This window comes from Anas platyrhynchos, chromosome 1, assembly GCF_047663525.1.
Source record: "Anas platyrhynchos isolate ZD024472 breed Pekin duck chromosome 1, IASCAAS_PekinDuck_T2T, whole genome shotgun sequence".
Taxonomy (NCBI): Eukaryota; Metazoa; Chordata; class Aves; order Anseriformes; family Anatidae; genus Anas; species Anas platyrhynchos.
In genome coordinates this window covers 42079514-42107129 of record NC_092587.1, presented here as the reverse complement: position 1 = coordinate 42107129, position 27616 = coordinate 42079514, and the positions used below count along the sequence as shown (strand labels likewise).

The 27616-nt window shown below is 36.3% G+C and overlaps 1 protein-coding gene across 1 annotated transcript in view; it reads right to left on the bottom strand.

Annotated features, from left to right (window-relative positions):
* Positions 1 to 27616, bottom strand: part of OTOGL (otogelin like) — a 102136-nt gene that overhangs the window by 8119 nt on the left and 66401 nt on the right. The window contains exons 36-59 of the mRNA XM_072033077.1: positions 26539 to 26618; positions 25220 to 25589; positions 24953 to 25139; positions 22918 to 24175; positions 22702 to 22817; positions 21040 to 21217; positions 20005 to 20147; positions 18986 to 19009; positions 18784 to 18876; positions 17921 to 18110; positions 15432 to 15646; positions 13461 to 13602; positions 12939 to 13124; positions 12232 to 12444; positions 8650 to 8754; positions 8226 to 8333; positions 7635 to 7736; positions 7102 to 7206; positions 6975 to 7015; positions 5936 to 5999; positions 4833 to 5011; positions 4412 to 4516; positions 3480 to 3599; positions 1441 to 1486 (exon numbers count right to left, since the gene is read on the bottom strand). Coding sequence (XP_071889178.1) covers positions 1441 to 1486; positions 3480 to 3599; positions 4412 to 4516; positions 4833 to 5011; positions 5936 to 5999; positions 6975 to 7015; positions 7102 to 7206; positions 7635 to 7736; positions 8226 to 8333; positions 8650 to 8754; positions 12232 to 12444; positions 12939 to 13124; positions 13461 to 13602; positions 15432 to 15646; positions 17921 to 18110; positions 18784 to 18876; positions 18986 to 19009; positions 20005 to 20147; positions 21040 to 21217; positions 22702 to 22817; positions 22918 to 24175; positions 24953 to 25139; positions 25220 to 25589; positions 26539 to 26618 — 4370 coding nt within the window. The remainder of the gene's footprint in view (positions 1 to 1440; positions 1487 to 3479; positions 3600 to 4411; positions 4517 to 4832; positions 5012 to 5935; positions 6000 to 6974; positions 7016 to 7101; positions 7207 to 7634; positions 7737 to 8225; positions 8334 to 8649; positions 8755 to 12231; positions 12445 to 12938; positions 13125 to 13460; positions 13603 to 15431; positions 15647 to 17920; positions 18111 to 18783; positions 18877 to 18985; positions 19010 to 20004; positions 20148 to 21039; positions 21218 to 22701; positions 22818 to 22917; positions 24176 to 24952; positions 25140 to 25219; positions 25590 to 26538; positions 26619 to 27616) is intronic.

Genomic DNA, 27616 nt, shown 5'->3' with positions numbered 1-27616 from the left:
AACACCTTTCCTGAGGCCACAGAATATGGCCAAAATTATAAATCTTCCTACTCAACAGAAAGTCAGTAGCCATTAATTCTTTAAGATATTTTTCTAAATAAAGCCAACCCATTTTTTCTCATTTTAGTTAACAATTTTTCAACATAGCTTATTGCATTGGAGAAAAAATATTGATTCATAAGATTTTAGCAAATTCTGGTGTGTTACTTTTCTCTGCTGATTCTCAGTCAAAAAAAAAAAGTATTTTGTTATATTAAAATAGCTTCTATTTTCTATGCTATGCATGGTATAGAGCAACAATATTTGCAGATAACTTTCAAAGCTTTACATAATTTGGAAAATGAAGTATTGTGCTATATTTTATAAATATGAATATTTCCCCTTATATAGCCAAATCATTTAGCATACAAACACATGTGTAGCTAATACATTGCTGAATTTTACTTAATACCAGTGCAGTATAAAGCCTGTGACTTTCTATTCAACATTATTAAAGCCTTGTTTAAAAAAAAATAATAAAATCCAAAGACTACTTTTTCTGTACATTTTAACTCTGATATTGAACACCAAAAAATCAAAAAAGGGAGGTAGTAATTTCTGTAGCATTCAACACGTTCTTGCTCTATGTAATTAATTTCACAGAACAGTGCTTAATTTTTATGTCTAGGTGATTATTGAACTTGATCAGAAAACCTTTCCTAAACAAAACTACAGAGCAAATCAAAGATTGTTTTCAGCCTGCTTTTAAACTTTAAATAATGAAGACTTCATGTATTCATAAACTTATGTAAACGTACGTAAACATGCATCACAATACATTCATCATATTTTAAAGTTACACACACAGAAAATGTGGATGTATTTCCAGATATTAAAAAGTCAATTTTATATAAGAATTGTTAACATCAATACTACTCAACTCCCAATGACTTTTCCTCATTTGGGATTGAAATATATTTTCTACAGTGGAAAGAAATAATTTTCAAGTAAAAAAAATTATTTCAGCATTTTGGCCCTGGAAAATATACAGCAGGGAAACAGAATAAGTAAGTATGTTTGGAAACTTAACATCAAATTAAGTATCAATTTTAGATGGAAAATTATTATATTTTATGTTGAACATAATTTAGGCAATATTTTAGGGTCTGCTTAGTAATAAAGACAATCTTTTAATTATTTTAATTGAGATAACTTTTTATCTTCTACAGGTTATATTTGGAGAGATTTGGTTATACTCCAGAATATTAACATTAAAAACCACCATGTCAGCAGCCAAATGAAGCGAGACCATTTAATAAGAGTAGTTAAGTAACTATAACAATTTTGATTTGTGTAGGGACAGCATGCTTTTTCCTTCTTTGTGTCCCAGCAACAGGTTAAAAAACACAGCCCTCCAAAACCAAAGCCAAACTAGCATTTACTGCAGCCTTCATCACTTACAGGTCTTGCAGCAGCCATCATTATATGTCTGCACAATTCCTCCGTTCTAGAGAAATAAAAGAAGAATATATCAAAAAAGACTGTGCCCAATGCAAAGGTATATTGTATCTCAAGAGATTCCATGTTTTAAAGATGTCCAACTAATAAAAAGTAATATCTAAATCAAGAGAATTGCACAAATATGCATCAAATGTTTGGGTCATAAATTATTTAGTCGTTAACACTGAAAATGAACATGTCCCTGGTTATCTGACCTCAACTAGTATCCTTTGAATAAGCCACTTGATTTCTATAACCGGTTTTTTATATTGCCCATTATCATCTATTTCACCACCAGTGAGATTTAGCAGGAAAGTTTAAAAAATTCATTTATGTAACTTTGTGGATGATGTAAAAAGGTTTACACTGCTTATATACCTAGCAGAAAATTAGTACCTAATAAGGAGCTATTTACAACATTAGAGATATACATGTATGTGAAAGTACGTATATATACATATACACACACTTTTGAAACAGAACATGAATTGCAGAATTTCATATATGTTGATGTGCTCAATTATTTTTTCTCAAACAATAATAGTCTTTGCTATTCTATTTTCTAAAGTCACTTGTCAGCCAGAAAGTAAAAATGTATCAAAGTGGAGAAAATTTCTTTGTGAAATTAAAAGAGAGCACGAAGGAAAGAAAGACAGAAAGAGAGCCTGCTGTCTATCAGAATGTGTGCAAGGAAGAAACATGTGCCCACAGTTTTATTGCACAGCCCAGAACTGTGTGTAAAGCAGACAACTGAACATCAACAACACTTTTATAACAAAAGACAAAAGCTTCCATTTGTAAGGTTCCATTGTTTCATGCATACATGCATTTTTTATCTCATTACAGAAAAAATACTAAGTTGTTCAAGAACTTCTTAGATGAGTGCTTAAACTCAGCCTCTTAAATCTGTATTTGTTTCAAAGTTATCCTTAGCAGACTGTCAGAAGAGCTTTCTCCTGGCTCAAGTCTACATTTAGCATCTCTGAAAAAATAGGTCAGTCAGGAAGTTAATTTTAGTGCTCTGTTCATTACAATCTCAACTAGAATTATTAAGGAAAGATCCTAATAGGTAGTGACAAAAGGATTCCAAGGAAGAAACTCAAGGATAAAGTTAAAGTGGAACAGGCATTAATTTTAGATTGAATGCCTTCTTCATGACTGGAAGAAATAAGGAACTTTAAACAAATGCAATGGACACATAAGAATTGGGCTAAATTTGTAATGTGTAGTCAAGACAGTGATGGTACTTACCCTCTCTACGTGTTTTTTTGTTTGTTTTTTTGATAGCTTATATATGGTTTGGTATACCACAAGTGCAAGAACTAGAAATATGAGAAGTATTATAAAATTAGGGAAGTACCAAATTGCAAATATAAATTTTTCAAACAAATTTGTAATGTACATGAAGCATCTACATTCTTTAAAACAGCTTATTGGGCATGCCAAAATTACCTTTTTAGATATATGGTGTAGGTAGATAACCTTTCAAGTATGATAAATACTTTCTGTTATGTCATACAAAGTTTAGTTTAAGAGATAATTAAGTTTGTATACACATGGTCATCCTTCTAATCCTTGCATTGCTTAAGTAATTTTTAATATAGTTTGCATTTATATGCAAGATTTCTGAACTGCTTCATCCAATTTATTTAATATATATGCACTATAAACTTAAAAGTATTATTCTGAACAAAGTAAGAACTAGTGTTTAACGCTTTATATAGCAGTATCTCAAGCGCAACACAAATTCAAGAATATTTCAAAAGCAGTCATTATTAAAGCCCAAAAGGAGTTTCTGTGCTCCTCACAGATATTGTTAGTCAAAATGCAAACAGAAAAATAGCAAACAACACTGATCACATTGATCACTTACATCTTGTAACTTACCACTTTTTTTAAGTTTAAAGAAAGCACACAAAGTATGTGTGCATTTTCAAGTGTAGGCGAAACTCCATACTGACAGATGAGTTATTGTTACTTACCTCACCCAAAGTACAAACCTTTGTACACTCAGTGTCATTGAAAGGGGGGCAAACTACACCAGAGCCCAGTATCATAGCCCCTGCAGCAGTCTTTGTACACTTGTAGTTTGTGCAGTTGGAGCTCCAAGTGCTTCCTTCCTGAACATGTAATACAAAACCGTTGTCAGCAAAGAAACACATTTCGGCTATATCTCAACTCCCAGATGTCTGTACAAATCTTGCCTTCACGCTGCAGTATCTACTGGAGTGGATAGTTTGTTGCACGCTTACCCACACCAGCAAAGACCATCCTCTAACTGCAGTGGCGGCTCCTCCCTGGAGGTACTGGGTGTACTAGAGCAAAATGAAGGGGGTCTGTGCCAGAAAAAGGGAGTAATTCTTTTGCTCTAAAAGCAATGGAAAGCATGAACCAAGCCATGGCCACGTCTACATTTTCTTGTATGTGGCTGCTGGAATGCAACAGTCAGATTCCGAAACCCGGTCATTCTGTTTGCACACTTGCATGCTGTAGGAACCAGAATGGAGAAAAGAGTGACCCTGAGAAGTGGGGGACACAGGAGTTCTGATGTGGACCCAGAAGCACAAAAGTACTGCCAACTCTTCTCAATCACAGCATATGACTTAGAGTTACAATTCAACCTCTAACTTGCACTTAGAACATATCCAGCCTTAAGTAAATGACTACATTTACCCGTCTTTGTGGGGGATATTACAACCAATAATATTACAACCAATAAAATGAAACACAGTATTTATCTGCTGTGAAATGGCAAGTCTATAAATAAACATAATTTTTCCCTGTTATATCATTTACCATAAAGAGCCCCCAAGTGCATTAGCAACAATAAGGAAGTATGAAGCAAGACTCACTGCATGAGTTTACTAAGTGACCATCAGACATCTGTGCTTATCATGTCATTATACTTCTGTCCCTCTCCAGAGGCACTTACCTCATATACAATTTGTGTGCCATTCTCAGTGTGAAAAAAACAGGACACGTTTAGACAGGTACCACAGCAACTATGGCGACTGGGGGAAGGAATATATATTTGATGCTAGAGGAAAAGGGAAAAAAGAAAGAAAAAGACTTTTTTTTTTTTTTAAACATACAACTTACAAAAGTTCATTGAATTCTGAAAATAAAAATACCAAGACAAACAATATGTATGTATGGATGAATATATTCACAAACACTACGAAATATCACCTCTTAAAAGAAGCCTGGAGTCACAGAAGATATACATCATCACTCTTAAGTTTTCAAATTCTTTCTGAGTAAACTAGACTAATAAAAATCTGCCCTTTGATTTTTGTACTAATTGTGAAGTTGTGCTTAAAATTGCATCATTTCATTGTTTAAAGTATACTTACAGCTTCACATTGCTGGGAACAGTTCACTGTTGTAAAATGCATGGCATTGTATCCTGTGTTGTGATCTTTTTCTTGTAAACACTGTACAGTATAACAAAGGTCTCCATCCAAGTACTGAATCACTGATTGTCCAGGATTCAGTACTGTTACTTCTTGGAAGATGCACACATCATCCTTTTCTGACACCAAAAGAAAAACATGTTACAAGTGAAAAAAAAAAAAAATCATCAAGCAAGTTAAGAGGATCTCTGTGAGGACAAAAGTAGGGCAAAGTCCTATTCACTGCAAAAGTCTTCCAAGTTTTAGATTTGATCAGTTTATGCATTTAGTTATCAAACAAAAGAGGGAGGGGGTATAATTCAGCTCAAAAATAATAATAAAAAAAATGCTAAAAAGTGCGTAACTGACTAAAATTGACAATATTGATACTGTGGATTTTTTTTTTTTTTTTAATAATAATAATCTATTGTTCTTTTTTAAAGAATTCTGTTTTTTGACATTGGGACAATTAAATTACATGAATTATACTGCACATCATAAAATGTAGCTTTTTTTTGTCAATTAATAAAGCATTCCTACAATTAAATGTGGGACATTAACACGTTCAATCTGTACCGTAAATTTGTGCTTTGCTACCAGAGGCAGTTTAGCCTGGGCTCCTGTCAGGATTATGGGATGCCTCATGAACTCCCATAGACAGTGGGCTGTAATCTAGTTTGCATAAGGTAAATGAGTTACGGAAGGGAGCAGAAGTCTGATCTTAAAATTGGGCTCCTACTTTCATGCTGGCTCATTTGAGATTAATAGTGTGCAGAAAGAAAGAAAGAAAGAAAGAAAAAGAGGGAGGGAGGGAGGGAGGGAGGGAGGGAGGGAGTATGGACAGTTTTAATACACTCCCTATGCCTCTCAAGACCAAACACAAAGTTGATGAGTTTGCAGATGAAATATAATATTAAGTAATGACAGCATAATTCTGTATCTTGGTAGACATCCATAACAGAAGATCGTTAAAATTGAGAAAGCGATTATCAGCCTATTTCTTTTTTCTTTGTATGCCCTTTTTAGTAAAACTTAAAATCAAGCAGACATGAATAAAAAGTTACCACAAATGTAGTGAGTGCATCCACAAGCACTGTAAATGTTACTGTCTATTTTTTTAACTTCTCCCTGCGTGTAAAAAGATAAAAGAATTTGCAGTCATACACAAATGTATTTCTCTAAATTTCTCTAAAAATATAAATTATTGCTTTCATCACTTTCACCCACATTCCATAAAAGAGTAAAAATGCAGTGTCCTCAAGAAACAATAGCACATTCAAAAATATTCAATGTATTTATCTCTTTCAATAAGCGCAAAATACTTCATTTTCTCTAGGAATGAATATAAACACCAGAGTAGTTGTAACAGCAGTTTTTCCTGAGATAAAAAGTTATTTCAATAACAAACATATCAGCAAAAAAATGCCTGCTATGAATTTTCTTCCCAAAGATAGGTAAAAGCTATTAAAATTTGCAACTCCTGCTTACATATTACATTATCTTTCTTCACATAAGAGGAAAAGGGGGACAAACTACAAGCATTTAATAGGGAAAATGTCCCTGATATTAGAAGTTTGAACATTCGCTTATCATTATTTTCCAGCTCACTGTCCTTGCTGTGGGAGCATACAAGGAGCAAAGTATTTATGACTTTTCATATCTAAGCTAAGATATAGCTAAGTTCAATAATGTTAAATCATCCTAATTGAAAGCATAAATGCTTAACAAAATAACACATTTCTCCGGATGATACATACGATTGTAAGGGTCATCACTCATTAATTATTAACAACTAGGAATTATTTAAGTGGGGAAACTTCTAGCATTTTGTTTTGAGTCAACATTGAACAGAATAATATTACAGTTGCTTTTCTTCTTTTGTCATCCTAAAACACACAGAATGAAATTTCCCCAGGGAACAGCTGACAACACCATACAGAAATTTGATCGAGTTACATGCTTGAGCTGGGAGCTGAAAGGCAGAGTCCTAGCTTGTCCAGGTTCAGACTTATCACCCTTTACAACAAATTAAACAAAGAATGGAAAGGGAGGAGTAAGAGTGCAGTCCATGATTAATAAAAATATTTAAAGGGCAGCTCTTACCAATTTGCAAGTCACCATAGTAGCATTTTCACAGCTACATTCTGAAAAGAGAACAAGAAAAGCATATCAGTCAGTTACCTAATTGCTTTTATTAACTACAGTGACTAAGGAATAAAGTAATAATTACCACAGTGCCACTCTGGACAACACCGCCCAGGTATTTTTTCCTTCACAAGTTTCATGTCATCTGTACAATTAATAGGAGGATCAGAACAAAGGTTTTCATCACAAACTAAATGGGAAAAAGAGACAGGTATCAGAGTACTAATGAAGAGTACAACAGAGGTACAATGACATAAATGCTGTCTATTTTATTATAGATGTTTTAAATGTATGGATGTATACGAACAATTGTATATTTAAACACTAAGGATCAGATCTGGATCCAGATTAGTGTATTGGTATCTAGATAGCCCTGAAAGTAGCTCTTTAGTGTTTGGTGAACTAAATAAACTCTTCAGACTCCACTGGCTGTTCTGGTTAGACCACCATCGAGTATACCAAGAACTTTGAGCCTATCTCAAATGTAGACACCCTCACTTAGAGCCCTTAATCTCTAGCTGAAGCACATCCTAAATGCTGCATCAAAGAAACCTCCACACACAATTCCTGTCATTTTTATTAAATTTGGTAACATATTGAACTAACATTTATACTCACCACAGTAGTAATGAGGACAACAGTAATGTATGGTATTAAGGTCTACAGTGAGAATTTCCCCTTCATTACACAAGGGAACAGGATCAATACAGGATTCACAAACTAAATGAAAAACAAAACAAATATTTACAGTTTTTAGATAATAGAAAGTTAACGTGCACATTTTATTTATTACTACAAGTCTTATGCCTCTTACTTGGATAACAGAACTTTTATGGACTGGTATTCAAATCCAGAAAGATGCAGTGCATGTAGTTGTACATACACTTAAGTGTCAGGACTTACACTAAGTCATAGACAGCTTGGTGGTAAGGAACTACTGAGGCTCAGCTGTGATCCATGATATGGCACACTGACAACACAGATCATATAATTCAATGGTGAAGATCACTGTATGATAAAATTATGTTTGAAATGAAAGGTCCCCAAACCCAAGTGTAATTCATGCTCCAGTCAGCCTGGCCTGTGTGAAATCCCACTGACATCTTCAGGAATTCCTGGATTAAGTTATAAGGTTTAAAAATATATACTACTTTTGTAAATACTTAACTATTCCTCAGTTACCCACAAAAATAACAGAGCTTTTTTTACCACAGACATAAGAGAAACAACAGGGATCTTCCTGTTTTGCTTCAACAATAAACTGGTCTTCTCTGCAGTCCAGCTGAGAAGCATTGAAACAAACTGAAGGATCACATTCTGTAGGATATGAAATAACCAGTATTTTAAAAAGAGTCAAAGAAACAATGCTAAAAAGATAAATAAAATGAAATCTTCTCTTGCTTATTAAAAAAAAAAAAAAAAAAAAAAAAAAAAAAGACAGTAAATCAAAACTGGCACAAAACACAAATACAAAATAATATTGAGAATTTGAAATAGATATACCATTGCCTGGAGTTATTTACAGTGTTCCATTCTACTAAAAATCAAAACAGCCTGTAAGGCAAACTTTCTTACTACAGACAGTAGAAGCCTGGAAAGTGTCCCAGTAATTGTGTTTTTGTATTTCCCTTACCACATCGGTATTGTGGACAGCAGGACAGAGGGTTGTAGCCTACAACCAATTTTTCATTGGTTTTGCATGTTGGAATAATGGCATCACATAATGACATGTTACATTCTGTGGGATAAAAAACAGCCTGTTTTAACATTTACAAACAAATACAAGTGTAAATCCTACAGTTCAAGCTATTTATACCATTTACTAGGAGACCACATACTAACAACAGTCCAAGGCAGCTTGCAGTGCACTGCACATCAGCACGTAAGCCTCCCAGCTCAACCCAGAGCTGGTATAGCTCTGTTCATGTAGCACTGTGCAAGCACAGTGTACCTAAAGCAGGTACTTACTTTGCCCTGCTTCCTACAAATGGAGCCAGCTAAAGTGTCCCAGTGAAAATGTTCCTTAAACAAATCAACAACACAGTGTTATTTACAGGTAGCTAAGGAACAAAATCACCAGATCTGCTAGACCATTTGTTCTCTTTTTCCCTGAAGATGTTATGAAGAAGGAAGTGTCTTCTGCTTAACATTTTTAGCAGCAATAACTACATTCATTTTGCTACAAACCAGGGCTGGGTAGAATACAGTCAATGATCATATCATGGAGTAATCATAGAATCATAGAATATCCTGAGTTGGAAGGGACCCTTAAGGATCATCAAGTCCAGCTCTTGACACCGCACAGGTCTACCCAAAAGTTCAGACCATGTGACTAAGCGCACAGTCCAATCTCTTCTTAAATTCAGACAGGCTCGGTGCAGTGACCACTTCCCTGGGGAGCCTGTTCCAGTGTGCAACCACTCTCTCTGTGAAGAACTTCCTCCTGATGTCAAGCCTAAACTTCCCCTGCCTCAGCTTAACCCCGTTCCCGCGGGTCCTGTCGCTGGTGTTAATGGAGAAAAGGTCTCCTGCCTCTCGACACCCCCTTACGAGGAAGTTGTAGACTGCGATGAGGTCTCCCCTCAGCCTCCTCTTCTCCAGGCTGAACAGGCCCAGTGCCCTCAGCCGTTCCTCGTACGTCTTCCCCTCCAGGCCTTTCACCATCTTCGTAGCCCTCCTCTGGACACTCTCCAACAGTTTCATGTCCTTTTTATACTGTGGTGCCCAGAACTGCACACAGTACTCGAGGTGAGGCCGCACCAGCGCAGAGTAGAGCGGGACAATCACCTCCCTTGACCTACTAGCGATGCCGTGCTTGATGCACCCCAGGACACGGTTGGCCCTCCTGGCTGCCAGGGCACACTGCTGGCTCATATTCAACTTGCTGTCTACCACGACCCCCAGATCCCTCTCTTCTAGGCTGCTCTCCAGCGTCTCATCGCCCAGTCTGTACGTGCAGCCAGGGTTTCCCCGTCCCAGGTGCAGGATCCGGCACTTGTTCTTATTGAACTTCATGCGGTTGGTGATCGCCCAGCTCTCCAACCTATCCAGATCCCTCTGCAAGGCCTTTCCACCCTCAACAGAGTCCACAACTCCTCCAAGTTTGGTGTCATCAGCAAACTTGTTCAAAATACCTTCTATTCCTACATCCAGATCATTTATAAAAATATTGAAAAGTACCGGCCCTAAAATGGAGCCTTGAGGGACCCGACTGGTGACCGCCCGCCAGCCTGACGCAGCCCCATTTACCATAACCCTTTGGGCCCTGCCCGTTAGCCAATTGCTCACCCATCGTATGATGTTTTTATTTAGCTGTATGGTGGACATTTTGTCCAGTAGGATCCTATGGGAAACCGTGTCAAAAGCCTTGCTGAAGTCCAAAAAAATCACATCAGCTGGTTTCCCTTGGTCCACCATACGGGTGATCTTATCATAAAAGGAAATCAGGTTAGTTAGGCAGGACCTACCCTTCACAAACCCATGCTGGCTGGGACCAATGACTGCTTTGTCCCCCAGGTGCGCCTCAATAAGTTCGAGAACCATCTTCTCCATGATTTTACCAGGCACTGACATGAGACTGACAGGCCTGTAATTGCTAGGGTCTTCTTTCTGACCCTTCTTGAAAATCGGCACAACATTTGCCAGCTTCCAGTCTACCGGGACCTCTCCAGATTCCCAGGATCGTTGAAAAATAATTGAGAGAGGTTCCGCGATGACGTCCGCCAGCTCTTTCAGCACCCGGGGATGAATCCCATCCGGACCCATGGACTTGTAGGGATCCAGGTGGAGTAGCAAATCCCGCACACGTTCAGGGTCTGTTGGGAGTTTGTCATCCCCACCGTCCCGGTCCTCCAGCTCAGGGCACCCTGGGTCCCGAAGCCCATCATCGGCATCGAAGACAGAGGCAAAGAAGGCGTTAAGCGTCTTTGCTTTGCCTATGTCATTGTCTGTGAGGAGACCTTCCCTATCAAGGAGCGGCCCTATGTATTCTTTAGTTCTCCTTTTTCCATTCACATATCTAAAAAAACCCTTTTTATTTTCTCTCATAGACACAGCCAGCTTCAACTCTAGGTGTGCTTTAGCCACACAAATTTTCTCCCTGCAAACACGAACAGCATCCCTGTATTCTTTCCATGACACCCGGCCCTCCTTCCAGTAGCGAAACACTCTCTGTTTCCGCCTAATCTCCATAAGAATGTTCCTGGTCAGCCATGCCGGCCTCCTGCCCCGCCTGCCTGACTTGCAATATTTAGGAATCGCCTGATCTTGTGCTTCTAGGAGGCATCGCTTAAAGAATGACCAGCACTGGTGGACATCGAGGCCTTCAAGAGCAGTTTCCCAGGGGACCTTGCTGACTAGTTCCCTGAGCAGCCTGAAGTCCACTTTCCCCATATCTAGGGATGAGGTTTTGGTGGCACTTTTCCTTCTGTCACCATAAATTTTGAACTCAACCACTTCATGGTCTCTATGACCGAGGCGGCCACCAATCACCACATCTCCCACCAGACCCTCTCTGTTTTCTAGCAACAGGTCTAGGAGGGCACCTTTCCTAGTTGGTTCCGTTAGCACCTGCACCAAGAAGTTATCATCTAGGTGCTTCATGAACCTCCTGGACTTGCTCGTGTCAGCCGTGTGGCACTCCCAGTTAACGTCTGGCAGGTTGAAGTCCCCCGTAAGGACAAGGGGAGTTAATCTCGAGGCCTCTCTTAGTTCTGTAAAGAATAATTTATCAGCGCTGTCGTCCTGGCCAGGCGGTCTGTAATAGACTCCCACAACGACATCCCCTTTATTCGTTCGTATATATAATGTTTTCTTTGAAATGGCATGAGGTCAGAGGATATTTCATTTAGCACCAAGACACTCATAAGAAATGCAGATAGGCTTGGGTAACTGCCCCAACTACCAACCTACTTCTTTCATTGAGTATTTGTTAATTTCTTTTGAATTTCTACTGAAGAGCTTAAAAAATCATTTTTTAACAGAAGGTTTGTTTCACTAATGGATGTGGAATACAAAATAAATAAATACGTATTTCAGTGAATCACATCTTACATAGAAGAGAACTGCTTTGCTGACCCAACCAGCCACAATTACCTAAAGATCACTTCTCAAAAATGTCACCTTGAACCTTGTCTAAAAATAAACCTCTGCCAACAAATACCAAGCACTTAACTTACACTTATGTTACTGAATATGTGTGCAGCTGGGTACATACCACAAACTTTCTTGGGACAGCAAGCCCTTTCTTCAATGACATGGATGATAACTTCTCCTTCTCTTTCACAAGCTGGTGGTGGATCATCATTACATTCAGGTTCTACAGCAACAACACTTCCATTTTCTAAGCAGTTGTACATGCAACAACCTCTCATGGACTCATTCCAGATCTCCCCAGCAGAGTGGGGTTGGCCTCTGTTATCTGTACATGCTGAGAGAAAAATATCATATCCCTTTGACAAGAAGAGAGCACAGATTTCCTGCAAGCAACTATTAGTTTGTCATCTAGGTAGCCATACTGCATAAAATAAGAATGCTGCAGAACATTACAATGAAGGAGTCCCCCCCAAAAAATTATGACATTAAAAACCCCAAATGAACAAATGATCTGTTAGGGCTGGGAATAATCAGTTGATGCAGGAGAAAGAAGCTGTCCATTCTACTCATTCCTGAGTACTCTAGGAAAGAAAGCCTGGGAACTATAGAAGGAAGAATGATCATCATTTTTCCTGTGCAGGGTGACCACAGCAAGTGGAGTTAAAGTATAGACTGCTATAGCTTGAGATTAAAGATAGGTTCTGCAGAAGGAAACTATACCAGATTCACACCTACTGAGGACTGAAATAGAACTTAAACATCTCTTACACTGGTAGGTGGTCAATATTAGCAAATATTTGCCAAGCTCTTCTGTCCTGCTGTACTTACTACATTTTTCTTCTGGAATACAGAGGTCAGAGTCTGTTCTATGTAGAATAGTTCCATTTTTACACACACAGTCTTCCCTTAAATAGGAGCAGGGAGAATCTTCATACAACCACTTATTCAAGCATGTCTTTGCTTCACAGGGTTGCACACAAGGCTGGTATTCCTTGCCCTCTGGACAACTCAATGCTGCAAGTCATAAAAAGAGGAAACTGAGTGCTGGTATCATTCTTTCAGAATTTCATTAGGTAAACAGGTAGTAGGAACAATAAAGTATATCACAGAAAGCATATATTTATATTGTTAGTGGTTCTTTAAATAAGCTTCTTGTTCAATCAAGATCAAAATTCTTTCATGACACTAACTGGCGGTACATTTCAAGAACTTGGACTGTGGCTTACTAATGCTGTGATAAAATGAGACAGCACGTCCAATAGCAATAGGAAGAAATGTATTTTTTAACTCATCTAAACACTGCAGCAAGATAAAGTCACATTAGAATATAGAACATTGTTATTTGCTTACAGCAATAATCAGATGTCCTCCATTTAATGCAGATATTATGCTTGTTGCATAACGCCACGTACGCAGAAAGTGCATCACACTCATAATTCCAAAAATGAGTGCTGTTGATCCACATCTTTTCACAAAACTCCTGTGGTGAAACCTAGGAACACATTGTAAGTGAGAATTAACAAGTAGAAGAGTTTTCTGTAGTTAAAATTAATCATTAATTACAAGAAATAACAGCTGCAGGGGAAATAAAATCACAAGCATTCTCCAAAGTAGAAAATATCTTTTTTTTTTTTTTTTTTTTTTTTCCAGAACAATCATTTTGCAAAACTCAAATTGCCAGAAACTTATTCTGATTAGTAGGCATGAGACTGTAATGCTACTTACAAGAACTTTTGCAGTACTGTCTGATCAGCTAAAAATCAACAATCTCAATTAAACATTGCTGATATATCTTCCATAAATTCCTGCTGTGAATGAACTATTACTGAGTACTCCTTTTGTGTGTGTATAGGGCCTGATTGCCTATGTTACTGAGTCTAAATGCAGGTTCCAACCTATCTTATTTGCATTGTTTTTCTTTGCCTAAGTTTACAAAAGAGGTGGGAGAAGTCAGAATTTGTTTTATTCTGCCTATCCACTACTGTGCAACAGCCTAGCTCTCCTGGTGATTTCAGCCAATCTTCAAGCTGTTGTTCACTCCTGACTTAGAGTTTGTTACACAGACGATTGTTACCTATCCTTGTCCAGTTGCTTCATGTCTGTGAAGCACACAATATGCACCATCCAGTCTCACTCTACTACCGTAGCGTACATGAAAGAAACTCATGTTCATCCAAACTTCGTAATGGATGAACACGCTATGTCAGATTTTGATATAAGCCAGGAAGATATGCAATTGCATTGCACCTGAGGATATGACAGTTCTCCTAGAAACATATATGGAGTAAGAGTTCTGACTATTCAGATTAAATTATTTCAAAATCAGATATGGTAAAACAATTATGAAAAATCTATTGCTGCCCACTGATGCTATTCTCCCTTCTTGATTCCACTGTTCATTCCTTGCCCTTCAGCATCTGTGGCAGATAGCTATAAAATCTCTTTAAGCCATGTCTTTAGGAAGACTTTCCTCCATTTTTTCTACCTGGGAAAAATGAGGAGAGGACTTGGGATTTTGAAGGAAGGGGTTCAGCTGTCTACAATCCCTGTAATGGCATTTGTCTATGATGACCACACAGAGTCATGCAAAGCAAATCCAGGTTGGAAAGGCAGAAGAGCTAGAATTGAATCAGGAATCTAGACATGTCCATCTCTGAGAAAGATAGGGGCACTTGAATAATTAATCCTTTTTATATTGAATTAAGTGGGGAAAGTCAATGCTGAGAGAGATAGGCTTTTTCATTTCCCATTGTGGGAAGCAGCTGTGCTGCTCTAGTGGTAGTCTGCATGCTAGAGATACATCTCTGTTTGAAAGCACAGTTTCCAGAAATAAATTATCGTGATTTCTGTAAGAAAAGCTACCAAACTGTCAACATAATAGTAACAACATCAAAAGCTGTTTAACAGGAAATTTCATTAGTCCAACCAGTCTTAGACTACATGAGTTGCTGTTGTATACAGAAGCATGAGGCTTTCATTTGTAGTGACTGTTGTCAAGCTTTTATTAAAAAGCTATCACTTTTCAGTAATACACCTGTGTTGGGATGATGACCTGGTGCTACTTCTTTGAGCTTTGACTAATCAGTAATTTAAGAAACAGAGTTAAGGCACAAAGATCCATACAGATGCACTTTTCTTTTTATGTAACATCATCTGAGGAATTATTTACAGTAGACAAGATGACAAAAGCATTAGAGCCACCCTGTTACGAACTCATGAAAATAAGTAAAATATAAAAAATCTGCATCTCTCTTACTCTTTTCTTAACAGTGCAAATTTCATTTAATTTGCACCTGGAATTTCTTTGAAAATTGTACTCACTTTCTTGTGACAAGGAATGAAAACACTTCTGTTTAACAGTTCTATGCAGTATGTGCAGTTATCTTCAGTACAGTTTCTTACTGGCCTCCTAGTTGTTACATCATGTGATTTCTCAATTGCCCAACTCTTAATGAACATTTCAATTTCCTCCATATTTGTAATTATGGTCCTGTTTTGCATTTTCAGGTCATCAGAAGGGTCTCCATTACACACCCCTGGAGTCAGAGCATCACATTCAAAGTAAAAACAAACAAACAAACAAAAAGGTGTGTTACTTCCTTTGAGAAAGAAAAGTGCACATAGTAAGATTAACATTGCAACAAGTTCATGTGTGAGACAGACATTTGAATTAATAAATCAGAGCAGCTACGTGTCAACTGTAGGTCCAACTGTCTAGATATTTTATCATTACCTTAGCAAGGCAAGCAGGTCATATAATACAAGTAATAATGCTTTTCCCAACCAAGAATGAACTTTTAAGAAAAACTGTCACTGAAATATGCTGTTGAGGGGGGAAAATTCATTGACATGGCACCAAATTCTTTTCTGTTCCACTGAATAGCAATCATCTGCATGGGAGTAAGTGTAAATGATTTTCAAATTAATTGCACATCGCTGACAATCTGACACTTTATTGAAATTTAATTGGACATTCTAAATGCAAGAAGTTGTGAAAGAACAAATTGCATTCTTAATTGAAAATATTTTTCCTAACTGATTTACAAAAGCATTCAAAAAAGCACTCCCCAAGCCCCAAACATCCATTGGCTACTTGAATTAGAGTGCAAATAGAGTGTATTTGGTTAGTTAGTTTGGAAATAGTGTATTTAGTTAATTTATCAATTGAAATATGTATTTGCTACGAACATACAAGAAGTCAATAACTTCTTTCTAACGCCTTTTTAATTTTCATAATAGTGTTTTAAATCCCAGAGACAGAATACCCAATGTTTCTGTATCCTTTCTCCACTTTGCTTCTACAGCCCAAGTCTTCATGCTTCCAGCCCTGTATATATATAGCTTCCAGGGAACGCGGTGGGCTAGGCTGGTGTGATAGGCCCTGCTATTCTCTCTGACAGCATTGGGAAATACAGGAGATGGTATTTGCATGATAAGAAGCACTTGATGGTAGCACTGCTTCTTCTTGTCCCAATGCCCCCCCACAGTCAGTACTGGCATTAGAATTCTGTAAGATCACCCTACAGACCATCAGCAGCAATACAGATGTAAAAATAAAACCAATTTACCACATAGTCCAACATTTTATTCAGTATGAAGGGGAGAGGACAGAATTCCAGATGGAAACAAACATAAGATAACAAAAAAAACAACAACAACAACAACAACAACAAAACAAAACAAAACACTAACTGAGGCTTCATATTTTTTGCAAAACACCAGGTAGAGCAGCACTGTTAAGTTGAAATTGGATTTTTGTGCATATTCATCTTCCTCCTGTCTTTTCATGACATAAAGAGCAACTATTCTATAATACTTTCTACCTGCAATCTCATCTCATCCCAACCTTTACGGTTTGAATAGAAAAGATACTGGGCATGATACTGGGAAAAGGTGCAGTATCTGCCACAGCCAGCATTCCCCTTCCCTCACAAGATGTAGGAGAACTTTCCTTTTGTTCAAGCAGAATACAGAAATTGATTTTAAATACTTAATCTGCTTAGAATGCAAATGTAAACCATACTTGAATTATTTTGTTTGCTTTTAAAACTAAAAGCAGATTGAAATATTTCAAAAAAAAATTTTTTCTGATCAATACGGGATAGGTTTCAGTAAAATAAATGCACTAGAAAATGAACATTTATGATGCAATTAGTGTTATTCTAGAATACCTGCTTACGTTTTTCCATAAAATTCATACTGGCAGAGTTATAAAGATATTATTAGGGAAGCTTGGAACATGCAAAATTTAGTGTCATTGTAATTTAAGTCTGAGATACATCAAACAGTCTTTGACCCTAGATCCAACTGTAACATGTCTGGATTTGGATTCACCATCCTTAGAGAACTCAGACCCTTCCCAAGTTACACCTTTTATCAGTGTTTGCATAGTACTAGCTGACACTGCCAGCATCCTATAGTTATCCTTTTCTCCTATAATCATTGAAACATACTCTCCGTATTTGAACGCAGTCACTTTTCCATATAAAGTTTTGCTCTTTTCTTTGCTTGGCTTCAATGATATTCTTAGCACAGGAAGAGATGAGTACATTTAAAAAAAAAAAAAAAAAGAAGTTATATACAGTGTATTGATCATTAATTGTTCTGAAAACTGCTGTTATCAAGCATTGCTTTCAAACAGGATTATTGATTTATTACTGTTAATAGAAATTCACAAGCCTACCTCAAATATGATTGTCAGTGTAACTAATGTGAGTCACAAGGAAAGCTACAGGGATAACAGATCACAGACACAAATGGAAGGCGTAAATTGTAAAAATGAAAGTAAATAATTGTGATCATAGCCTCACCACAAAGTCCTTCTGTCTTCATTGATGTGTTAGAGTGTAATCCATACTGTATATCTATGATGCCTGTAACATGAGTCCACTTGATGCTAATACCAGCTGGGGTATTAATGACATACATTGCACCAGTATCCTGAATACTCAGTCCTTCTTTTGAAAATGGTAATGATGGAATTACAGAATCCACTACTACCTACAATAAACCAAATACATTTTAGGGACAAAAACAGCTTGCAAGGATGTATTTTATATTTATTTGCATCTTAAAGCAAAAGATAATTTTACAGTGTCTGCCACATACAATAGCAGTAGTCACTGTCTTTATATCACAGTGCTTCCTGTTAGCAACTCTCTAACTGCAGATGAAGTAGGCATGAGAAAAAATAATGACATCGAAGTCTTTTCTAATTAAGGAAGCAATAAATATTATTTATCCTATATCATCTGGTAAAAAAAAAAAAAAAAAAAAAAAAAAAAAAAAGATTATTCTGATTATTTAAAGTTATCTGTTCTAATCTGTTATTGTCTAGCAGAAATGACAGCCTAAATATTTATCAAATCTTGCAAAAGTATTCTGTTCTAGGTTTTCTGGAAATATTGTCTCAAATATAAATGCCTTTTGTAGCTTCTTTAAAATCTCAAATCACTTTAAAGTGTTGTATAAATGACAGGCAAGTGAGGCATAGTATCAGAAATGTAATTTTTTCTTCTTCTAGCATACCATGAATTACCAGGAACATGAACTGCAGAAGTAATCCTAGTCCTGTACTACATTCATTATAAGCCAGACCTACTGCATTCTATAACAGAATAGCTCTCCAGTTATCTCTTAAATGTACACATATATGTTGATGATATATACTTACTTTTCTTGCTAAACGATTAATAAGTAATTTAGATCTATGTGTTGTTACATTCAACTTCTTAAAACAGAGCCCTGAAGTGCTTGCAGGGGAAACCTTGAAAGAAAAAAAAAAAGTGATAAAAAGTTATAAGGAGTAGAACAATTATTTCAATATATGTAATACTTGTACAATTTATAATTAATAAAGGAAAAAAACTACTTACTAGATTTCTTATTGAATTTGCACTCTGAAAAAAAAAAGTAGATTAGAAGTGCAATGATAATCAGCAGAATTCTTATTTGGCAAGAATAAATTGAATGTTCTCTTTGTGTTTAAAATTTCTTCTACAATCAGCTTCCTAATTTAAATCATCCAATATATTCCTTATAAATAATAATAAATAATAATGATAATAAATAATAAAAAATAATACACATTTCCCAGTAATACACTGCACCTTTCAATTAACTAATTTTAGAAACTTTCTTTACTTATTAAAAAGTTAAATAAAAGGGGTTTATATGGCAAATAATACAGAAAAGACAACCCAACAACCTAGACAAGTTGATTAAAAAAAGAATACTTAGGGATATAATGGTCATTCCAATAAAATCCCCTGCCTTAACTTTGATAAAACAATTTTACCAAGACATCTTTCCACACACGATTGCAACTCATGTATACCATAGTTCAGCTGGCTTCCAAGGAATCACCTTTAACATTGAGAGTGACTCATTAATAGCCTCATGAATCTCAGCATATGTTATAAAACCCTTTTAGAAAATATTTATTAAATAAATACAACTACAGACTCCTCATTTGCCTATGTAAGCTACAATCACACCTTTAGTCTTCATCCAATAAACAGTGAAAAGAGTAATTCAAAAGAACACATCTAAAACATTGCAATGCAAAAGAAACATTTGTGCAGACTCTAAGGATGAGACCGACCTGATGAAAAATGGCAGTCCAAAAATGAAATGTCTGGACTCCCTCTGCAGGCAATGCAGAGAGGTAGACAATTGCAAAGTATCTCATCATACTAATCCTGAACTTCTACTACCTTCCTTAAATAAAGACAAAAGATTTTTCCAAATATTTCTTCATTTTGACAATACTGTAAAGTATAAATTCAGTTGAATTTATGAAAAATGAAAGTTTTTAGTGATGCATTTTTGCGCTTTTTCATACCTATAACACCAACATTCAAGACAAATTATTGAGGAAAAGCAAGTATCTTACCTGATTAGAAGGACATTTTTCTATATGAGCAACAATAATTTCTCCTGGTAGCTTGACTAGAATGTAGGAAGCCATATTACAGAGGGCTATGTTGTTTCCATCGAATGTAATAACACTCAGTTCAGACAGTACAGAACATTGACCTAAAAAAGAACTGTCATTTATTGAGGTTACCATGAAACAGAATACTAGGAATTTCTAAAAACATTATTAGTTTGAGCAGTAGTTGCTTTCATATGAGGTACATTCATGTATATATTGGTGGCATTTTTCTGTAGATAGCATATTGAGCCACAAGAAGAAGCACCTTGTATTATTCAGTGGACATAGCTTAACCAAGTGCTATATGCCCAGAAAATTATTTTAAAATGGTAAAGATTTTCACTTACAACAAGGTTTTACAAGTAAGATTAATGAATCTGTACATTGTTAGATGAAATATATACATTAATGTATACAAATATTTGACATGCTGATAGCAAGATACACATCCATTCTATCTTGAAATAAATATATAAAAATGTGATCTGTGTTTCAGAAATGATGCAAGGCTTTTAATATGACTTCTCTTCAACCTTCTGGTTCCCTTGATAGACAGTCTGCTGCCCATTTCTACAGTTTCTAAATATAATTAAGTACTCCTTTTAGAGCTAAGTGAAGTTTGGGGGGGGAGGGGGGTTCTTTCAGAAAAAACAAGAATTTAATTTTTCTTCCCCAAAGTGTAGACATCTCAATGTTTTCTAATGATAGAAATTCTGAAGATTTTCAGTTGAAAATGTTGACATTTGATTTGCAGATCTAATTGCAATGTTTTCAGTTCAACAGTCTTTTTGACTGTCCTGAATGCTAATTTAAATATAACAAAGCATTTAATATATTTCATTGTTTTGCTGATGAGGCCCAAAACAATCTCCTTTAAACTCATTTCAGTGTTCAAATTAATCTTCCCACTGTATTAATCCCTTAATTTATCACTTGAAATTTCCATATTAAGTCTCTGTGTTGTAAGTATATAATAGTAAAACGGTGACTTACAGGGACATTCCCATTCTGGGCAACAACTATCATTGTTAACTTGAACTGGCATTCCTCGAAATCCACAATCTGGCTTCTTCACATCCTTAGGACAGTTCCTTGAAAGGTTGTATAACATCCAACCCATATTAACACATATGTACTGGCTACATTTGTCGACAGGTTCAAGATATCTTGGCTGTCATATATGGAAAAAACAACCAGAGTCAACTTTACACTCATTGTACTTATGAAGTCTAGGTGATCGCTAGTTTATTGCCCTACTCTGAGACAGAATTAACATATCTATGTGACACTTCCTATATATTTGACTTTGGGTGTGGAAGTTGGACTAAAATATTCTTTTGTCATGCAACTCTAGATACAGTACAAACACCTGATCTTGCATTTGACTACCATGAGATGCATAGGATATCAGCAAGCTAAGCCTTTAGATCTCTCCCAGGCAACCTGGTCACAGGTTAAAAAAAAAAAAAAAAAAAGAGAGAGAGAGAGAGAGAGAGAGAGAATTAAATTAATATTCTGCACTGCTAGTACTAGAAAGTAAAAGACCCCTAAGTAACCAGAACACTGGGAACAAAAATGTAGCACTTCCTCAGAGAGAATAAATACATACCCACAAACAAACAAACAACAACAACAACAACAACAACAAAAACAATAAAATAAATTGCATTAAAATAAGCAGAATTCTGAATACAGTTAAATTCTTCAGGTTGACAAGCCAAGGAGGCTTGGGTGAGGCAAAAATGTCCTCCAATTTAAATACTGAGTGTCTAACTTTGCTGTACAGACTTAATTATTGTGCAGTTGTTATTTGCATCAGTTATTTTGGAAAAAATTGCTTATTTGTCACATATGACAGTGATGAATGTCAATTCACCTACACCCCTCCTGTTCCATCTAGTGACAGTGGAATACTCTACATAAACCATTATAATACAAACACATTTTTAAAAAATACAGAATCATGCATTCCCATCATTTTATACCCTATCAGAAAGAAAGAAATGGAAAACAGAAAGGTCTGATTATGGACAAAACTCCCAATTCCATGGACTATGGCTTTTTTCTGCACCTCAGAAATATATTTTGCTGTCTAGAATCAGCACATAGCTTTAGACTTTTTTTTTTTTTTTTCCTGAGCAACATATTGGTGTGGGGGGGTTGGTCTATTCTCCCACGTGCCTGGTGACAGGACGAGGGGGAACGGGCTAAAGTTGCGCCAGGGGTGTTTTAGGTTGGATATTAGGAAGAACTTCTTTACCGAAAGGGTTGTTAGGCATTGGAATCGGTTGCCCAGGGAAGTGGTGGAGTCACCATCCCTGGAGGTCTTTAAAAGACGTTTAGATGCTGAACTTAGTGATATGGTTTAGTGGAGGACCTGTTAGTGTTAGGTCAGAGGTTGGATTCAATGATCTTGAGGTCTCTTCCAACCTAGACAATTCTGTGATTCTGTGATTCTGTGATATCTAAGTTGCAAAATATAGCAGGGCAGTAAAAGTGCAGTGATACAACAATCCTCTAAGAATAATTCATTTTTACACAATAGAGAAAAAAAAAAAAAAAAAGAGAGATACTTAAAATCTCTGGTATAACATGCTGAATAGCAGTATAGATATCCATACATTAACACATCAAGGCAAGTAAAACTTATCATACCACGCATTCAGAAGATGTATACGACAGTGCATGCATCATTGTGGCAGAAGAAGCCTTGTCAGCTATAGCTGTCAGTGTTTCTGTGCTTGCCAGAGAAGTTTGTGTTTCCACAGTCTCTGAAGGGGAAGAAAGCACCATTTCACCAATAGAATGGGATAAATCTATTATAGTTCAGTTCTCCAACTCTGGCCTTTGTTAAATTGAAATAAGGTTTACCTGTTTTCTGTGTTAGGATTTTAGACCAATCTGATGTTACTACATCTGGAACTTCAGAGAGATTTTTTGCTAAGGTTATATTTCTTTCTCTTGAAAAGGGTGAACTCTGACCTACAGGTACTGTCAAATAAGGCAGGGAAGATTTCTCTGTTGTGGTTGACTTTGTCTTGGTTACATTTCTTTGCAAATGTGAAGTCTGGCTGCTTTCTAAAGTATCTGAAGTTCCTTCAAATAAGGTTGCATACTTAAATTCTGAAGCTGTAAATGACGAACTCTTTGTCTGTGATAATGGGTTTGTAGTACCAGTTGTTTTCGTGATTGTCATTTTTGGAGTTTCTGTACTGCTCTCTGAAATGTGAGATGCTGGAGATGTAAATAAAGACTTCCATGATACATACATAGGTGTTTCTATGGTAGTAGAAACTGAAGATGAAGCCATATGAAACTTCAAATCAGCAACAAAAGAATCAGATGTTTTTGTAGTAATCCTAGGGGCTACAGTAGTGTCAGAAGCAATTAATAAACTGGCTGAAGAGCTAGGTGGTATTTTTACAAAAGTATAAGATGCTTTTAGGGATGTAGCATTCATTGTTGTGTTCATTATCATTGGTGTAGTGGATTGAGTGATGATTCCAGCTGACATAACTGATATTCTTCCATCTTCTGCTGAAGAACTTACCGAAGAACTCTGTTTTCCTAGAGAAACAGTAGAGATATGAGTAGTCTTAGGAGGAGGTGAAGACATGGAGACCCTACCAGACTGGCTTTCTGAAGTGACCTTAGGAGTTTTAGGCATTAGTAAAGAGGGCATTATACTGGATGTGTTTAGTGCTGCTGAAAGGCAAGTACAACAGCTAATGTTTAAAGCAAATGTAGGAAAATCTGCAGAAGCTGCAAAATCTGTAACTGGACCTTTTGAGGATCCTTGTGCATCTAGAGATGAAACTGGTATCTGGGTAGCAGTTATATTTTGTGTTAATGAAGATGTCCTGCTGAATATGGGAATCACTGAAAAACTTGTATGAGATATTACAGAGGTGGGAATCACTGAAAAACTTGTATGAGATATTACAGAGGATGGTAGTGATGTTGATAAGATTTTAAGTAGAGATGATGGTATTGTGAAAGAAAGATCTTTAGGAAAGAAAATGCTTGCACTCTGTGCAACAGGCATGACTTTCATCTCTGTGCGAGGACTTATTAGGTACTCTGTAATTTTTTCAGTGGTAATGTTGCATTTGAAGGTAATACCAATGTCCTAATAGGGAAGACTGTAGAACTAAAGATTTTCTTTGGCTTTTTAGAAATGAATGACAGTGAAAAGGAATCGGTGAGCATTATGTATTTATTTTCTGTTGAGGCTAAGCTTGCTAGAAACATATCAGAGATTGTAGGATTGGCTAGTAGAGACTAGAGAAATTGAAGGTTCTTTATAAATACTTTTTGCGACAACAGTGACATCTCTCATAGCTTTGGGCTTCAGGGAAGTAGTCAGAGAATGCACTGGTATTGAGACTGTGTGTGTTATAGAAGGACTTGAAGAAGTTTTTATAGGGATTTGAGAAGCAACTTGAGGTGAAGATCTCTATGGGCATTTCACTATGGGCAAAGCAGTAGAAATACTGCATTTCATTAATGGAGATGTCTGCTTAGAAACAGTCACTGAAATTTCCTCTGAAGATAAAAATGGCTTTGGAGAAAACCTAGCTAAAGAACTTGTATTTAATGGTACCAGAGAAGTTTTAGACGAGGGTTTGGTTGCTTCCAAAGATGAAGCTGTGATTAATTTTCTCAAATCTAGTTGTTTTAGGAATTTGAGAAGCTGCTGAATTCAATGCAGAAATGGGTGTTGAATGAACTACAGGTTGGCCAAAACCAGACATAGTTCTAACAAAGTGGATACAGGAGAAGTAGGTGTACTTAATGTCAGCTGTGAACCTAGAAGAAATATGGATCTTGTGAAAGTTGCTCTGCCAGCCAGCAAAGCAGGCAAAGACACTTCAGAAGATACTCCTGTTCCCTTAGAATGACTTACTGAAGGACTCCTACTCCTCACATTCCCTGCTGGCAGCTCAGAAGTGACAGATGATGGTTTGGAGATCAAATTTGTTGAGGTAGAGGGAACAGTTCCTGTCTGGGTGGTTGATGCTTCAAGTGGAAGTGGAACTACCCCCAGTGAATTGTGTATTAAAAATGTAGAACCTGTTGGAAGAGGACTGGCACTGAGTAAGGTTGTTGAAGTTGTTATTGGAATAGGTAAAGTTATAGATGGGGTAGAACTGACAGTATATGATGTGGCTGCTAAGTTTGGAAAGCAGTTAGAAAATGTGTTGAAGATATGAGTTTGGAAAGGACAGAAGGGCTTGCTGTGCTGTGAGGTACACCAGAAGGCTCCACTGTACTTGATAATGAAAATGTCGAATAGGTGGCTGCATTAGATGCTTCCAGTGAGTAAAAGTCTGTAATGGACTGCGCTGACATATTCATTCCTGCTGAAGTTGTGTTTGCTTTCATGGTAATTTCGGTTGTCATATGGGTATGAGTTGACTCAGTCCCTGAAGTAACAAGAATAGGATGTTTCTGAGGAAATGTCGCTCTGGTAGTAATCATGTGAGGGTATAACATTGAAGGTTTTGTTTCAATTGCTGATTCCACAGGTGTCACAGGTATACCTAAAATGAAAATGCAGATTTCACTGTCTTTTGTGGATTATTGGTAAAGCAAGATAGCAACATCTATGTATACTCAAGTCCATTTAAATACTAACAAATCAGAGCATAATTTTGCTGAAAAGATAAGTTACCAATGGTTCCAGGTTGCCTGATGGCTTTGAGGAACTCAACTCACTTTCAAGAAGATTCTAATTTTCTTTGCAAATGGAGTAGCCAATTTTTATTATTACTGAAAACCTTGAATTTGCAGAGCAGTTTTGAAGCAATAAGGGAACTCTATGGAAAATTCAGTAAATCTAAAATAGTAAAGAAAATTGGCATAAGTAGATTATAGAGTATGCTATCTTCTTTTATATCTTTGGAAGGCGGTGTAATATATGAGATAACTTTGTACTAGCAAATATCAAAATGCAATTAATTTAAATTTGTAAAGGAAAAAATTAAGTATTAAAATGCAATAGTTGTGTTAAAAGAATGCAGTATTCCAAAAATAAGCAAATAGTGGTATCTTCACACCAGAAGTTGTTAAATTGATATAAGGAAGCTGTTAGGGATGGTTCACCTACTGAAAAGTCTGGATTTTTCACCGCAACAATATTTTTTGCATTTGAGATCTTTCATATACATATGACACTCTAGCATTATATAGTCAAATCACGGTTATAATAAGTCTAAAAACACCAGAAATGTTGAATTTCACAGTATTCGATAAATGAAGGTATTCAATGTAAATATTCATATGAATGTAGAAGATTTATTTTGGATGACTGGGAATGGAGCCTAGGTCCCCGAGAGAAGCTCTTCAACAGAAAGATATTTTGTTAAAACATTTAATAAAAATAAATAATAATAAAAATAATAATAAAATCAAAATACATCTGATTAAATCACTTCTCATTATCTGTAAAACACTTTCTAAGATTAGATTAATATCATAAAATATACTTACAGTCTTCTGGGTAAACACATTTAAGTGTGACCTCATCAAGGATCATGTTTTTGGGACAGTATGGCAAGCATCCTTCAACCCTTTAAAATATTGTATAGTTACTTCTAAAGCCACGGCAGAAATACAAATCAATTTTAAATTATTTTATTTTGGTAAAATGAGACATTTGAATGTCTTCCACATCAGAGTTCTGAGAACTTTCCAGTGTAAAGATGAACACAGAATTATGAGTTATATTAAGGTCAATGAGACAGCACAATTCTGTTTCTAAATTGTTAATAATCAATTATTTGCATATACTGATGGATGTGATGGCTTTGGAGCACTCTGCTTCCACAAACAGGTGGAAGTTCAGGTGCCTAAGCTGAACAGATTCCAACAGGACCAAGAACCTAACTTGCAAGAGTGCTGTTTTGCCCAGATATGTTCATTTCAGATATAAAGATATTTAGACTGACTCTATAAAAAGTCTCATTCAAGTCTATATATTATCTTACCTTTTAATTATGGGGGGAATTTTAATAATAAAATTATTCAATAAACAACCAGTGTGCCAATACAGAAAAAATGTAAAAATAGCAAGACAGGAAATTAGTTATATTAGAAATAACCCTAACTACAGATTGAGTAGGCCCATGGAGATAATCTGAAATTCAAAATATCATTTCTTTTCCACCGGATTTTGTGTCTTGAGTTTTTAGACATATTTTCTTTTGGTTTATTTATAAAAATTCACTTTCCATAGATGCTGGGGAGATCCATGGAAACAGGAAAGCTTTTTACTAAGACTAACAAACTAACACCAGCAGGGTAAAATCCCTCCTGTCATGCCAAAGACCATCTTTTAGTATAAAGTTCCATCCTCTCACAGGAGAGGGCGTCATTCACCCTAACTATTCCTCTAGCTTTTGGTCTCAAACTTTTAACCACCAGAAGGATTAAATCAGTTACAGTATCATGAGACACTAGTTTAGGATTTGAATATATAATATCCATTGAAGGGAACAGAGTTCATTTCATTCAATATATGTCAACCTAGCACTACAAGAAGCTAATCCCCTAGGCTAAATACAAACCC